The sequence below is a fragment of the Pristis pectinata genome, chromosome 1 (assembly GCF_009764475.1).
Source record: "Pristis pectinata isolate sPriPec2 chromosome 1, sPriPec2.1.pri, whole genome shotgun sequence".
In the NCBI taxonomy this organism is placed as follows: Eukaryota; Metazoa; Chordata; class Chondrichthyes; order Rhinopristiformes; family Pristidae; genus Pristis; species Pristis pectinata.
Window position 1 is genome coordinate 60,102,833 of NC_067405.1, and position 17,335 is coordinate 60,120,167.

General features: G+C 40.8%; 1 protein-coding gene across 1 annotated transcript in view; it reads left to right on the plus strand.

Annotated features, from left to right (window-relative positions):
* The window catches only part of kcnh3 (potassium voltage-gated channel, subfamily H (eag-related), member 3), a 518,086-nt gene extending 501,290 nt beyond the window's left edge, over nucleotides 1-16,796 (plus strand). Inside the window, exons 13-15 of the mRNA XM_052023088.1 lie at nucleotides 9,622-9,728; nucleotides 14,236-14,282; nucleotides 15,587-16,796. Of these exons, the coding sequence (XP_051879048.1) occupies nucleotides 9,622-9,728; nucleotides 14,236-14,282; nucleotides 15,587-16,300 (868 nt within the window). The 3' untranslated portion in view covers nucleotides 16,301-16,796. The remainder of the gene's footprint in view (nucleotides 1-9,621; nucleotides 9,729-14,235; nucleotides 14,283-15,586) is intronic.
* Nucleotides 16,797-17,335: the final 539 nt, after the last annotated feature.

The window sequence follows — 17,335 nt, forward strand, 5'->3', positions numbered from 1 at the left end:
TCACATGTATCAAGATACAGTGAAAAGCTTTTGTTTGTGTGCCATCCAGACAGATCATTCCATATATAAGTACATAAAGGTAGTACAAAAGGGAAAACAAAAACAATGCAGAATATAGCGTTAGATTTACAGTGAAAGTGCATACAGGTAGACGAATAAAATATAAGGGCAGTGACAAGGTAGACAGAGATAAGAGTTGATATTTATCCTATAAGAGATCCATTCAAGAGTCTTTTAACAGCAGGGTAGAAGCTGTCCTTGAGCATGGCGGTACATGTTCTTGGGCTTTCGTATCTTCTGCCGGGTGGGAGGGAGGAACTAGGGTGGAAGGGGGCCTTGATTATGTTGGCTGCTTTCCAGAGGAGTGGGAAGTCAATGGAGGGAAGGCTGGTTTTCCTGATAGACTGGGCTGTGTCCACAACTCTCTGCAATTTCTTGAGGTCTTGGGGAGAGCAGTTGTCATACCAAGCTGTGATACATCCAGACAGGATGCTTTCTATGGTGCATCTGTAAAAATTGGTGAGGTTCATTAGGGACATGCCGAATTTAGATATAGAGTAATACAGCATGGAAACCGAACCCTCCAGCCCAACTCGTCCATGCTATGGTGCCCACCAAACTAGTCCCATTTGGCCCATATCCTTCTAAACCTTTCCTATCCATGTACTTTTCCAGAGGCGCTGGTGTGCTTTCTTGACCATAGCATCCATGTGGCTGAATCAGGACAAATTAGCAGTGATACTTACACCTAGGAAATTGAAGCTTTCAACCATCTCCACCGTAGCACCATGGAAAAGGACAGTGTTGTGTACTGCACCCCACTTCCTGAAGTCAATGACCAGCTCTTTTGTTTTGCTAACATTGAGGGAGAGTTTGTTGTCTTGACCCATGCCACTAGACTCTCTATCTCCTTGCTGTACTCTGTCTCGTCATTGTTTAAGATTCAACCAATATGGTGGTGTCATCTGCAAACTTGTAAATGGACTTAGAGCAGAATCTGGCCACACAGTTGTGAGCGTACAGGGAGTAAAGTAAGGGGATGAGGATGCAGCCTTGCGGGGCACCGGTGTTGAGGATAACTGTGTATTTACTTGGATTTTCAGTAGGCCTTTGACAAGGTGTCACACACGAGGCTGCTAAACAAGACACCATGATGTTAGAGGCAAGGTACTAGTATGGATAGAAGATTGGCTCAATGGCAGAAGTCAGAGAATGGGGATAAAGGAGTCCTTTTCAGGATTGCTGCCGGTGACTGGTGGAGTTCCACAGGGGTCAGTGTTGGGACAACTTTTCACTGTATACATTAATGATCTGGCTGAAGGAACTGATGGCATTGTAGCCAAGCTTGCAGACAATACCAAGATAGGTGGAGGGATAGGCAGTGTTGTGGAGACAGGGAGTCTGCAGAAGGACTTGGACAGGTTGGGAGAGTGTGCAAAGAAGTGGCAGATGGGATACAGCGTAGGGAAGTGTGGGGTTATGCACTTTGGTCGGAAGAATAAAAGTATAGACTATTTTCTAAATGAGGAGAGAATTCAGAAATTGGAGGTGCAAAGGGACTTGGGAGTCCTAATTCAGGATTCCCTTAAGGTTAATTTGCAGGTTGAGTTGGTAGTAGAGAGATAAATGCAATGTCAGCATTTATTTTGAGAGGACTAGAACATAAAAGCAAGGATGTACTGCTGGGGCTTTATAATGTGTTGGTCAGACCGCATTTGGAATATTGTGAGCAATTTTGGGCATCGTACCTCAGGAAAGATGTTCTGATCCCAGGTACGAAAGGCTTAACATATGAGGAACGTTTGATGTCTCTGGGCCTGTACTCGATGGAGTTCAGAAGGATGAGAGGGGGATCTCATTGAGACCTACGGGATACTGAAAGGCCTGGATAGAGTGGACGTAGAGAGGATGTTTCCATTAGTAGGAGGGTCAAGGATCCGAGGGCACAGCCTCAGAATAACGATCAGATTATTTATTCAGTAAATAAAGGGACGTCCCTTTAAAACTTCAGCCAGAGGGTGGTGAACCTGTGGAATTCATTGCCACAGAGGGCGGTGAAGGCCAAGTCACTCACTTCTGGCCCCTGACTCTCCTGAATTTCTGGCATGTTACTGGTATCTTGCACTGTAAAGACTAACGCAAAGTCCCTATTCATTTCCTCCGCCATTGCTCTGTTCTCCCTTACTACTTCTCCAGCATCATTTTCAAGCAGTCCTATGTCCACTCTAGCCTCTCTCTTACCCTTTATACATCTATAAGAAACTTCTGCAATCTTCTTTTATATTATCGGCTATTTTACCCTCATATTTCATCTTCTTCTCCCTTACAGCTTTTTTAGTTGTTCTCTGTTGGCAGTTAAAGGCTTCCCAATCCTCTGGCTTCCCACTAATCTTTGCCATATTGTATGCCTTCCCTTTTGCTTTTATGCTGACCCTGACTTCCCTTGTCAGCCAAGGTTGCTTTGTCCTCCCCTTGGTGTGTTTCTTCTTCCTTGGGATGAAATTCTGTTGTGTCTCCTGAATTACTCCCAGAAACTCCTGCCATTGCTGCTCCACCGTCTTCCCTGTTGGGGTCCCCTTCCAATCAACTCTGGCCAGCTCCTCCCTCATGCCTCTGTAGTTACTTTTACTCAACTGTAATACCATTACATCAGATTTCAGCTTCTCTCCCTCTCAAGCTGCAGGGTGAACTCTATCATATTAAGGTCACTGCCTCCTAAGCGTTCCTTCACCTTAAGTTCTCTGATCAAGTCTGCCTCATTACACAACACCAAATCCAGAACTGCCTTTTCCCAAGTGGGCTCTTCCACAAGCTGCTCTAAAAAAGCCACCTTGTAGACATTCCACAACTTCCTTTTCTTGTGGTCCACTACCAACCTGATTCTCCCAGTCTACCTGCATATTGAAGTCCCCCATGATCACTGTAACATTGCCTTTCTTACATGCCTTTTCTATGTCCTGGTGTATTTTGTACCCCATATCCTGACTAGTATTCGGAGACCTGTACATAACTCCCATCAGGGTCTTTTTACCCTTGCAGTTCCTCAGCTCTACCCACTAAGATTCTACATCTTCTGATCCTATATCACTCTTTGCTATCGATTGAATTTCACTTTTGGCCAGCAGGGCCACCCCTCCCCCTCTGGCCACCTGCCTATCTTTTTGATAGGATGCCCACAACATTGTACCCAATTTCAATCTGCGCAATAAACTGAATAGCCTCAGAATAACGATCAGATTATTTATTCAGTAAATAAAGGGACATCCCTTTAGGGGGCTGGTCGTCTAGACCAGAGACAAGGGCTCCTTGGAGGATTGTAAAGCTTTGGTATTCTCTACTTCAGAGGACTGTGGACGCTCAGTCCCATTATTCAAGGCCGAGAGATGTTTGGGCACTTGAATACAACACTCTCAGTCCTATATTCACCACCTCCCTTCTGAAACTCATCCCCGAGTTGCCTGAAGTTAGATTCCTAAACATCTCTAAACTCTGTCGTATTTTTTTATTCTGGAGACTTTGATAACCTCTCCTGCACTCTCCTTCCCTTTAACCTTTTCTATAATTTTCCGTTCCATTGAACCCCCCCCCCCCCCCCCACTATTTAGTTTAAGGCCCTATCTACAGCCCCAGCTATACGATTCACAAGGACCTCTGGTCCCACGATGATTGAGATGAAGCCTGTCTCATGGAAACAACTCCTTCCTTCCCCAGTACTGGTGCCAATGTCCTACATATTCAAACCCACTTCTCCCACTTGGCTTAGTTAATGTGTATGCTGTTTGTTTTGCTTGGTACGAATGATAAATTTCACATTGAATAAAGCAACAGAAGTCAATCATCTTGCAATTAAAGTGTCTTTACTGCTGTGTGGTAGCAGTAAAGACACTGAATAAGTTCTCTGGTGAAGATAAGTTTCAAAACAGATCCAATAATAGCACATTTCCAAACTAAAGAATTTCCCGCAATTGTGGCACAAGATCTGTTTATAGTCCCTCTGTTTTACTGTCCCAGGTTACGAATGCCTGACTTATGGACACCCCTACATACAAGCAAACTCCTAAAATATGACCAAATCCAAATGTCGTTCCTGCAAACAGCAGAACTAGTTTCCACACTCTCTCTACTTTTAGTAGTTGTTCTTTACTATCAGTCTTACGTGCTTTTTATGCCACTCATTACGATACTGTGGAGGTACAGTTAGCAATATCGAGTGATTTTTGTGTATTTTCCAACTTGGGGACAAAATCAACTTAAGGACATCATTAAAAACAGAACCTGTTCATTACCTGGGGACATCCTGTACAGGCTTTGTTGATTAGCAAATTCTTCAACAAGTTGATTCATTTTTGTTAGCTGCTGTCAGTGATGAGAAAATAAATCCCATCAATGTTTCCAGGGAACTTTGATTCTTTTAAGGACTGCAAATAGTTAGAGCTGCTGCTTTCCAAACTGGATCATGAACACCTTCTAAAGATTCCCAGGGTGTAGATATACATTCTAATTTTATCAGTAATTAATTTCTTGAGTCCTTTGAATTTTACCCCTTTTCTAGAATTATCCAAGAATAACTGACAGTTTTCCTACCACTGCTGTTCTTCAGTAAAACATATTTGATTAAGCTATAAATCCCATTTGCCACAGTTTCATTAAAAACATGCATTTCCAGCATCCCCAGTCTAAATTTCTCCTGATGAAAGTTGAAAAAGCAAATGAGCAGAAGAGTACATTTTGTCTTCATGGACATCACTGCTTCCATTGAAGCATAATGTAACAGGTCCATTTTGAACATGTCAGAACATTGCGGTGCAAGAACATTGTTAATTATATTTTCAAGATGTCCATGTTCCTCTTACTTAACAATTGTCAAATCACTGAACATCTAAGTAGTGCATCACCATGATCTGCTGGTGCTAAAAACAGGCTGTGCTCAATTAAAGACCCAGAAAAAAGTGTTCTAGCTTCAAATGTCTTCTTACAAAAGTAATTTTCAAAATTTATCTGGCCTGCAATTTATCCTTAACCACAGTTGGTCTCTGCTTACATCCTGTACTTTCTGGGATTTCCTCTCCTGAATCCTTGCAACAAATAGAAATATCTGCATAATAAACTAAATACATTTTCATCTCTTTGTAATTTTTTAAGAACTGGAAACTCTGCTATATAATTTTACAGATATGAACATTATTTTTTTCTGATAATACATTTGAATTAAATGTGGAAACATAATATGACACAGATCCAATATATTTCTTTTTTATATCTGTTTGCCCAGCTTGCTTGTCTCTCTCTGCAGTTCAAGTCTTTCTCTCTCTCCCAGATTAAAGAAGAAAGGACAGACTTGCATCGATATAGCATTTTTCACATCATCCCAGAGTGCTTTTCAATCAATACAGCTACTTTTGAAGTGTAGTCACTGTTGCAATATAAAAAGTGCAGCAGCAAACTCCCACAAACATCTCTATGATATTGGGCTGAACCGACCAAGCCATTGTTCACTGACTTCCTACCTGTCAGACACTGCCTCAATGTGATCTCGTCAAACCCTTGGCAAACCTGACAAACTCCCTCTAGAGTTCAAGTTTGTTAGTCTCTCCCTCTGGCAATTTCCACACCAATACAGTCTCATCAGCAGGAGATCATGAAACTGCAAACACATTTACTCATTCTGCATCATAAAATGAATTACCAACAATAATACAGCACTTATAGACTTAATTGTGCATTACTAATGATTATTCGGTAATTTGTTTATCTGTAAAACATTTCTCAGTTGTTCAGTTATTTCACTTAACAGTGTGAAAATTCATACCTCTTTGCCAATTTTAAGAGTTCTTGTTTTAATCACTGGAATACTCTTTCAGCTTTGTATGAGAAACATATGTAAGCTTACCATGTTATTGACCCCCATTGTCTACCCAACCGCTATGTATTAACCAAGTCGGGCTGATGTGCACTGTTGAAGTTCAAACAATCCTATTTGGCAACGGTGGTTCTTTCTGTGGTGATGTGCATTCCATGGCGGAGGCTTCCAATAGCTGCCGACCTTGCACATCACACTTGAGGTGTGGTGCAAATTGTCAAATGATTGCATTCCAATGCAAACAGTCCATTGAAACCAAGGTTCATGAAATGAGACTGTAAACTATTAGAATATTGTATTTATTTAATACATTACATATTTCAACAACCTCTGGGTTAGTTTACCAGTTCTCAGACAAGCTTATTAATATCTTGCTGCCTTGGACAGACTAAATATTACTAACAATGATATCAATGTCAATTGCAATCTTATTTAATATATGATTATCATAATTATATATTGTGAATAAAAGGATTGCACTATGCAGATCATCACTAACTGAAAATGGTAATAATAATCACAGCTGCTTAAGAGTTGGTAAACATCGAGCAGTAGTTGTGATAAGTAATGTATCAAATAAATACAAAATATGAATAGCTTTAATAGAGTGAGACTGCATTTCACGTTTCATCTGGCAATAAGAAATCTGAATAACTATGTCAACTACATAGAACCGAAACACTTTAATCGCCTTATGCTTTATGGTGTTATTAGTGTGAAGAATTGTGGGCCAAAACAGATATATATACTCCCACAATCTTATAACCTCATGCCATGGCTTATCTCCCACTTTATCATTACTATTAAGCCAGAAGCTCAACCCTGTTCGACGAGGAGTGCAGATGGGCATGCCAGAAGCAGTGCCAGGCATTCCTAAAACTGAGGTGCCAGCCTTATGAAGCTGGAACACGGGATACATGTGCAGTAAAAGCAGGAACAGCATTGAATAGACAGAACTAAGCAATCCCACAATCAATGATCAGCTCAAAGCTTTACAGTCCTGCTACGTCTAGCTGCAAGTGGTGACGGACAATTGAACAGCTGACGGGAGGGGACGTCTCCAAGAATACTCCTACACTCAGTAATGGTGGGGCACAGCATATGAGTGCTAAAGACAAGGGTGAAACATTTGCAGCAATGTTCAGCTGGGAATGCTGAATGGATGATCCTCCATGGCCATGGGACTAGACAACATCCTGGCTGTAATACTGAAGATTTGTGCTCCATAAGTAGTTGTGCCTCTAACCAAGCCGTTACAATACAGTTGCAGATTGACCCATTAGAGCGCAAGTAAATTGTACAAATTTTATGATGGGGCAAACTGTACGCAGTCTATGGAATGAACAAACTCATGCTGGACAAAATGGCCTGATGCCTTTCTCTGCTTTCACATTGTTGGATGTGCATCTTAGATGGGATTAAACTGCACACTTGGCACATAGCTCCTCCCAGGAGAATGCTCTGTGGCTGATTTGCTCTGCAAACAAATCCAGAGCTCCAGCTTTCTAATGTCTTTAATTTAAAAAAAAGTTGCCTGATCAGATCTGGAAGGTTCCTGCAGTACAACCCAATGACCTTGTACTGTGTCACAGCAGTTTACTCTATACTCTGTAACTTTGCGATCCATATTTGGATGAGAACCTTCAGCACGGTGAAGGTTCTAGCAGGCAAAGAAAGATGAAGATTCCTAGTCCTTCCTGCAGCCAGAATTATCTTACCAGCAGCTCACTGAAGTGCACTTCAGGTGTTTGTTTCCTGCTCCCCACTTTAGCATTTGTCCTACCACCCTCCATTAAACAACATGAGCCCAAATGCCAACATTGGTATTCATATCATTTGATCCTGTACAGTCACTAGGTTTCTATCGGGAGCACTGCACACACACACACACACACACCCCTCAAAAAGTTGATTGTTTTCTGCCATACACAACTTTCATGCAAGAGTGAACTCATTATGCAATATTTCAGTGCATCACCTGACTCTGTTACTCTATGAGATGATTGAGGCCAGTGATGGACACTATCATGGACCTAGGAACTGCCACCTGGAAACTACAGCAGCTTGACAGTTTGTTTTTAGGGGAACCAATAAGGGTTAGATGTGATCCAGGGACCGGTGTAGTTGCATGTGCAGAGGGGACCAGTGTGGTTAAGTGCGAGGCTGGGGACCGGTGTGGTTGGGTGTGCACAGGGGACCAGGTGACTTTTGACAAACATAAGATCTTAAAGTGGCTTGACAGATGTTGAGGTGTTTTCACTACTGGGAGATCACAAACAAATGGGCTGTGGTTACAAAATAAGGGGCCAGTCATTTAAAACAGAGATGTGTAGAAATTTCTTCTTCCAGAGGGTAGAGAGTCTCTGGAATTCTCTGGCCCCAAGGGCGGGGGTGGTCAGATCGTTAGATATATTTAAGTTGGAGATGAATATTTGAAGGGTTGAGAAATTGAGGGTGATGGGGAACTGGCATAGAGAGGAGTTGAGGCTGGCATAGATTAGTCATGATCATGTTGAATATCAGGGCAGACCTGAGGGGTCTGATGGCCTACTCCTGCTATTTTATTGTGATCTTGTGTTAGATGTGGAGCTGGGGCAAGGACTGGAACATGATTAGTTGTCACCCTGCTGGATCAATGCTCACCCTGCCAGGTCAAGGTAATGTAATCATTTTGTTTTGTTCTGGGGTGCTGGTGATTGGCAGGGCAGATCTTTCAGATGGTTTGGAAATGCAAATAATGTTTTCCACTATTGACAGAAGCCTCCCCCACACACCCCCAACACCTCTTGCATGCAAATTATTTTACAGACTTTGGAATCCATTCCATTTCAAATGCCAAAGCAAAGCAGATTGAAATGTAATAAGAGCTCAGGACAGAGAGAGAGTGAGTGAGAGACACCTTTCCGTGACATATGTGCAAAATGACTGGTTAAACAGTAATAGAAAACAAATGGAGAGCTTGGCTCTCCTGAGAACAGCTTGAGCTTGTTTCATGGCACTTTGTCAGTCATGAGGGATTATGAACAGGAGCCTTGCTTCCAAATATAGCAAAAACCGATTAGGCATTGATGGTAAAAATAGAAGCCATTACACCTGCTAATGAACCAACTGCAATGAATGTAGACTTGTTTTTTAATAAGCTGATTTTAGCTGGTAAACAGGGATTGTACAAGTATCCACATGAGAATTATAGTTTACCAGCAGTTATCCACCTCGTTCATAGGCTGTCTTGATTGCACCCCTTAATTAGTAAGCAGTATTTTACTGATATTAAAGTTTGTTTTTCAAAAGTACCATGATTTTTGATTAAAAATATACTCTCTAGCCTATGTGATGATAATCTGCACAAATCTTCAGTTGTGACAGGTTTAAAAAAAAAGTGGTTAAAGAAAGCACAAGGGTCTTATAAATGAAGTATCAGGGTTGAGAACCAGAAGACAAGGGTTTCCGGTGACAGGCAAAAATATCCCCTCAATGAAAACTTTATTACACAGCCAGTAGATATAATCTGGAATCCATTGCCTGAAAAGGCCTTGGAACCAAATGCAATCATTATTTTTAAAAACAAATCAGATAAGTACTAGAATGAAAAAGAATTGCAAACCTGTAGGGGAAGAGCCACAGAACAGGATAAACTGGTTGCTGGGCATGATGGTCTAAATGGTCTCTTACTGTGCTGTTATGTTTCTATCTGTGTTAATGATTTTGCCTCGTGTTCTGCTGCTTTCTAATTTAATTTTGTTGTGATGTGTCCTGGCCAGGTTTGTGGATGGAATTGAAACTGACAACAGTGCACCAGCTAGGCAGAAATTTGAATTCAATGCAAAGCAACTAAATGAAGACAACAATTATTCTCAGTTAAGCTCAGGTAAATTAAATTTATAGCAATCACTTTCTGTGGAAATGCCTAGTTACAAATGCTGATCATGCAAACTACAAGGTCCCATACATATACATGGTTGACACCTCTCCTTTCTCCTCTGTTGACTCTTATAAAAATTCTTTGGTTCTTTTTGATTCAGGTGCTGAGCAGCTGTAGATGTTGTATCTCTTCACTCGGGGTTTTAAATATAAAGCACAATCAATATGAATTACTATCTGTTCCTTGGAAACACTGTAGCTTGTCAGATGTAGCAGGACAATCCTGGTGGTCTTTCTGCAGAGGCATCTCTTCTAACCTGTCTCATTTTTACCCTTTAGCTACTCTGGTCTTTTATCTCTTTTATGCTTCAAAAGGTGCTTCACTACACAATCCTGAATCAAGATTGTGCTGGACTTGCAACTTCCCTACTTTGAGTAGTCTTCTTCTCTGAGGCAACTTTTACTTAAACCTAAAATACTATATCTCCTGACCTGTTGCCTTCTCTTTCCACTGACCAGGCTTGTGTACTTAGGGCCTTAGTTTTCTCACTTATAAGGGAGAAAAGTTCCAGTAAGAAGTGGAGATACAGATGGAGGAAGAACAGCTACCAAAAACTAATGTTAAGCAAGATATTTAATATTAATTAGTGTATTGAATCAAATGTGCAAAATTTGGACTGGAAGCTCTTTTTTTTAAATACCATGATTGTCTTTAGACCTAAATATGATGGCATATGCGCACTTTGACGGTGTGAACCACAGAGGACAACATCTGGGTGAAGTTAGCACATATACAGTCAACACCTGGCAGAAACCAGCAGAGGATACAGGTCATGTGTGACCTGAGACCAGTTCTGTCATTTTGGAGCACTATACTTTAGCAGATGACATGAAATCAGGATGCATAACATGAGGAGAACAGTAACCAATTTAAAGGATATAATAGCCAGCCTGGTGGAATGGCTGAGTAGATAGAAACAGAAACTTAATGATGAGAACAAGAAGTCTTAAATTTTAATAGACACAAGAGATTCCGCAGAAACTGGAATCTGGAGCAACACGCACAAAATGCTGGAGGAACTCAGCAGGTCAGGCAGCATCTATGGAGGGAAATAAACAGTCGACGTTTCGGGTCGAGACCCTTCTTCAAGACTGGAAAAGCTTTAATAGGAAGACTATATAGGAAGCTTTAATAGAAAGTGAATATATTTTAATAGGAAGAATGAGGGAGGTGGTATAAACTTAGAGGGCACAGTTCCCAAGGGGTACAAGAACAAAGAGATTCAGAGGAAATGGGAGCTGGGTGTATGTTCACCAGAAATAGCAGGGCATGAAGAGAATGTAGTTAAGATAGCTGACAGGATCCTGAGCCTTTGAGGCATGGAGTACTAGACCTAAGAAGTCATAATGAACCTGATAAAACATTGGTTTGGTTAGAATTGAAATATTGGAACCAGCTTTGAATGTCCCATTTTAGGGAAGATGTAAAGCCTTTAGAGAGAGAGAATCAAAGAGATTTACCAAAGCGATTCCAGAAATGATCGACTTTGGTTATGTGGACAGATTGGAGAAGCTGGGGTTGATCTGCTTGGAATAAAGTAGGATTTAAGGGAATTGATAGAGTTGTTTAAAATTATGATGGTTATGACAGTATAGAATGAAATTCTTCTGATTGGTAGAGAACTAGGGGACATAGGATGAAGGTGATTAGCATAAGCATTAAAACTAATAGGAGAAAAGCAGTAAATGGTTAGTGTTTGGATGTACTACCAGGTATTCTAATAGTTAGATTCAATAATAGTATTAAAAAGAGAACTGGATAAGTATATGAAAGGACAGCATTTGCAGGGCACCAGGGAGAGGGACTGATTGGATTGACCCTGCATAGGGCCAGTACAGTCTTGAGTGGTTGGTTGGTCTTCCACCATTGTGTAACATTTCATCTTAACAATGGCTAAACATACATTTAGCTGGAATAAGGACTGCCTAATAACAATAATAATAATGTTAAAGATCTCTAGCTGCTGATGATGTTCTCTGTCATTTGTTACAATTTGACAAGTATTTGTTTTTTTTGTATACTTATTTTAAATTATAGAAGGTTACAAGGAGTGGAAAGGCATATCCTCAAGGGCCCTCAAATGAAATCAGCAAATGCTGGAAATAATCAGCAGGTCGGGCAGCAGTCATGCATGACATGCTGATTAGTGCCAGCATTTTATATTTTTATCTCAAATTTCCAGAATCTGCAATATTTTGCTTCTGAAGGGATTTTTGTTAACTTCAAAATCAACTGAAAAAAACAACTGCCTCCAGACAAGGGTGTACTGGTAGGCATTCATAATGGAATTCAGGGCATCCAGAACACAATAAACTTCTGGAAGAATGAGAAGGTGGGATTGGAATGGGGGTGTGGGGTGTGGAATGGTGTAGAAGGACTCCGAACAGGAGACAGCATCCACCCAAAATGTCCATGGAGCAATTTTCCTACCTGAATGAGATATCTGCACCTCATTGAAATCAGCCATTTGCTGCAGCTATAATTGTAACCTATGAGTAGGGCAAGCACTGCACTGCCAGAGACAGTCAAGGTGACTGATGCCCTGGCTACTTCTAAAGATGTTTGCAGTACCTTCTAATTTGCCATTCACTGAATAAGGAGAGCTGAATACATTTATTTCTTTACGGATCTATAAGTATAAGCAGATTTATTTAGATAGTAGACTTTTCCATAAGTACCATCGACTGCATGTTCAGCTTTGTGGACCGCACCATTTAGGTGTAACCTATAACAGTACAAGTGGGCAGCCGAGCAAAAGCATGGGCACTGTCAAACTGGCACCGGCGAGAGGATGAATGCTGAATTTGTAAGAGAGGACAAGAGGTCACCTTAGCCTTTCTAGAATCCTACAGCACAGAATGAGGGCAGTCAGAACACTCTGCCTGTGCTGACTCTGAAACTGTTGTCCAATTAATCCTACTGTCTCTTCTTTCCCAACAATAACAATTAATTTTGGCAGAGGGTGACAGAGATATATTTTGTTCCCCTTCATCAAGAAGATGGTTTGACTAACAATTAAGAATTGTGCAATCAGCTCTTTCAGATTGGCACGAGGGACGGTGGTATGCTGTCTCAATTGAAATGGTGGCTGACCAGTGGTAGAAGTGTGAGCAGGGGGTGGCAGGCTGCATTTGAAGGCTGGGAGTTGTACAATGGTAATCTCCAGGAACAAATGTAACTGACATTAGCAAACCCAGTAATAAAGCTTACAACCAAACATGCTTCAGCATCCAATTGCAAAAAGAACATATCAACAAGTATAGCAATGATGAGTCACATTTGTAGAAGATAGTTTCCAGGAAGTAATTACTCTATTAATAGTTGATCTGAGGAGCATCAAAAACCTTTATAAAGATAGAGGTGTCTGTGTATTGCCAAACTTGTTGATGATTAAAAAGATTGTGAGGAGGACGCAAAGGGATAGAAATGGATTAAGTGAGTGGACAAAACTCTAGCAGATGATGTATGAAGTGAGGTTATGTACCTTGGGAATATGAATTTTATTCATATAAGGAAAAACATTACAGATTGCTGCTGGAGAGAGAATCTGGCTGTCCTCGTACAGAAATCACAGAAATTCAGCATACAGATACAGCTAGTAATCAGAAGGCAAATGGAATATTAAAGGGGATGAAGTCTGAAAGTGAATAAGCTTTACTGCACTTTTATGGTATGCAGGTGATACTAAAGCTGAAGTTCCTGCACACAGTGTCGGGTCCTGATTTAAGGAGGGGATACACTTGGAGCCAGTTCAGAGAAGATTCACTGGGTTTATTCCTGCAATGAAGGGGTTGTCTTACAAGGAAAGATTGAGCCTATACTATTAGAAGAATGAGAGGTGGTCTTATTGAAACACTAAATTCTGATTGGTATTGCATGTGTTTTTTCTTGTGGGGAATCGACAACCAAGGCATGTGGTTTCTGAACAATTGGTAATTGGTTTACAATTGTCACATGTACCAAAGTACAGTGAAAAACTTTGTTTTGCATGCCATCCATACAGATCATTTCATCACATCAGTACATCGAGGCAGTGCAAGGCCATGATACGGTACATTGTGAGGTCAATAGTCTTATAACAGCAGGATAGAAGCTATCCTTGAGCCTGGGGGTAAATTGGTGACCCACATAAGACACAGAAGAGAAGGAATTTCTTATCCGAGTTCATAATCTTTGGAATCCTCAACAGGGGAGTCAAGAATATTGGGGGAACAGCAAGGAAGTATGGTTGAGGCCAAGATTAGATCAGACATAATCTTAGTCAGTAGCACAGGAGGCTGGATGGACTCCTGCTCCTATTTCTGATGCTCTGAATACATTGTGAAAGGAAATTTTATTTTTTGAGTAAGTATAATATTTGTGTCTGGTTTACACTCAATATCTCCAGCACTTTGTGTTGTTTAGTCTTGATTCTCATCAGGTAAGTGATCGATACCCTTTTTTTTCCTTCCAGGGGAGACTGAAGAGACCAAGCAACATATCTGTAAACTTAACCAAGAGGTGAGTCACCACACTTCTGACATCTTTAACTCTTCATGTTAAGTGGTTACAAACAGATGCATTTCTTTGCTTGGTCTTCCCCAAAAAAAAATCTGATTCCAGAGCAGTTAGAGTATAGACCATTTCCAACATCAGGAAACAAATCTTACAAAGATATGGGAGGGTCTCAGATGAGGTTGAGAGATGTGGCCCTTGATAATGCTACATGTCTGTATGAGGTCCCTGTGCAGGTAGAGATCATGACTCCCTGACTTTGAACCACACCTTCCAAAATTTTAAACCTCAAACCGGCATTTCTCTCCCAAAAAAGAAAATGTTTACTTCCTTCCATGCAAGAGCTGGTGCAATGACATTGTGGGTTTCTTGAAGCAACAGAGAACCTGCATCACAATTCAGTGGAGCATATTATAGTCAAAGTGGAGTGAGCAATGCCTGATCCACAGAGATACACCTCACCCAACTGAACTCTGCATATTTAATAAAATATTGTCAGATTGGAGCCATTAGTTGTAAAATGTAGAAACGAGTTGGTTCTGAAGTCAGCATTAAATTTTCCCCCTAATTGCAGATAATGCCATGCCATTTTTCATCATTCGTCTTGCAACACATACAGTACAGTATGGTAAAACCATACTGCAATCAAAAATAGAAATTTTATTGCTTAGTTGAGAATTATAATACAAGTCAATAAAGATAATAGAGAAGGGGGCAAAGGTTATTGGACATCAGGAAATCAAGTAGGAAAATGTAGTTGAGATCAACTGTGAACTTAATAAACGCTGGAGCTAAATGGGCCACTCCTCTGATTCCTCATTTAACATAATGAACAATTGAATAATTATATATTTTAAGGATCTAATACTGAGTGTCAAAATGATCTGTGTCTGGACCTCAAGGAATTCAATCTTGCTGAGAAAACTTTACCCATCATATTTAAGATCCTGCCCTTAGTTAGGGAGCCAGAGAAAGTTAGAGTTGACAGAGAGGACTGGCAATGTGATGGAGTCACAGGCTACAAGGGAGGAAAGGAGAAATGGTAAGTTCCTTAATTTCAACTGAAGTGTTTTCAGCTGATTTTATACATCTTACTATCAAACATTAAACATCAATTGTACGTGCTAACAATCCGACCCCGCTTTCTCTCTCACTTTCTCCCCCCACCTCCTCCCCCTCACTCTCCTCTCCCTCCCTCCTCTCCCCCTCCCCCTTCCACTCCCCCTCTCCCCCCTCCACTCCCCCTCTCCCTCCCTCCCCCCCCTCCCCTCATGTTTAATATTTCAGTCCGATTGTGTTTTACTTTCCAGATGTTGCACCTTTCTCATCAAGTCACTCAGCTGAGCAGAGACCTGCAGGATATGATGCAGCTTCTGAAACCATTGTTGCCCTGTCACAAGTACGATCTTGCCTCTCCAGAGGTTGCAATGAACCTCAGTCCCTCAGCTGCCAACAGCATCATGAGGCCACAGGCTCCCTCCATGGCTCTGACTTGCCCTACATTGCTGAGGCCTGACTTGCAACATCGATGCTCATGGCCTGATAGCAACCTTGACCCACCCAGGTCATCAGCGTCGAACTTGACCAGTCTCTCCGTGAAGTTACACACTGTTCATGCCTCATTGTCACTCAACTCCCTAATGGATTCATCCCAACATATAGATCACAGAGGCGGTGACCCCCACCTTCTGAAGCTGCCCACGACAGCAGGCAGTTGCCAGTTACCTCATCAATTCCTACGTGCAGATATGATGCCTTTTGCCTCTTCACCTCCCAGTACATTGGCCAATTTAGAAGAGGATAGACAAGCAGAAGGACTCAGCGTCAAGAGAAGTGACGTACCTGTGGTACTGCAAGCAGATGCTGATTACTTACCAGATAGAGTGGCTGAACTTCTCGGCACAAAGCTAACACTGGACCTCCAAAAGGCAGAAACGTGTTCTGTTGAAATGGTAAGGACATCCACTGAGGACTCTGGCAGCGACTCAATTCAATTCATTGATGACGATGGGACAAATCTATAAAGTCCGGGGACTGAAAAAAATGGCTAAAGTTTGCCAGGTCTGTGACATTTTTTTTTAAAGTTTTGATTTGATCTTGAATCAACATTTTTTTTTTGAAAAATTCAGAAGGATAAAATCAAGTGGACCTGTTTACTTTTATGTGACCAGGTTCTTAAACTTCAAAACAATTTGCAAATAAGTGACTGACACAAGAATATGCAACATGATAAAGATTTCACTGTCATTGGAAAGGAACAAAGTTTCTGTAAAATATAGAACGAGCTACAGGCATGAACTCCCTTTAGAGATTTGTTTCTACGCATGTGTTCTTCTGAATGAGCCAAAATGTGTACAGAACAGAGTACATACTGCTATGAGATGTTGGAACTGGCCGATCGATTATATATAACAAAAAAGGACTTATTTTTCTACCTTTGTTACATGAAAAAATCTTTATACAGATTACTTTTTCCTTTCTTTGCATAATGGGATAAACTTGTTTATTAAGCAAGTTTTAAAAGATCAAATTAATTGCATGTAATATATACATGTCATTTATATATATGTATATTTATGCATGATGCATGTGTTTCAAGGCAGCACTAGCTGGGAACCTTGGGACTGAAAATGTATTTTATTAAAGGTGATGCACTCTGATAAAAACCCAGATCTAGTCCATATAATTCAAATTTTGATTTTAGTTTGAGTAACAACAGCAATAAAGGGAGGAAAAGAAGCTGCATGCTTAGAAAGAGAAACATTTCAGCTATGCATTTTCTGAGTTCTGGTTATTGCCAGGCTAACGTTAATACATGTCACTTACTAGTTCATTTATGTCTTCTAATATTCTCATTACTTTGATGGGCATTGTAGATTCAATACAATGCCTGCACTGATAAACATAAATACACTTAATAAAACTAAAAATAAAAAGGGATGGCCATTTGATGGAAGCTTCACAGTAATAAATCTCCCATCTTTGGGAGCAAAAGAACTGGGGTCAATAATTAATTCTTCTGTTCAGGAGGCACTTCCATTATTTTCTTAAATGATTAC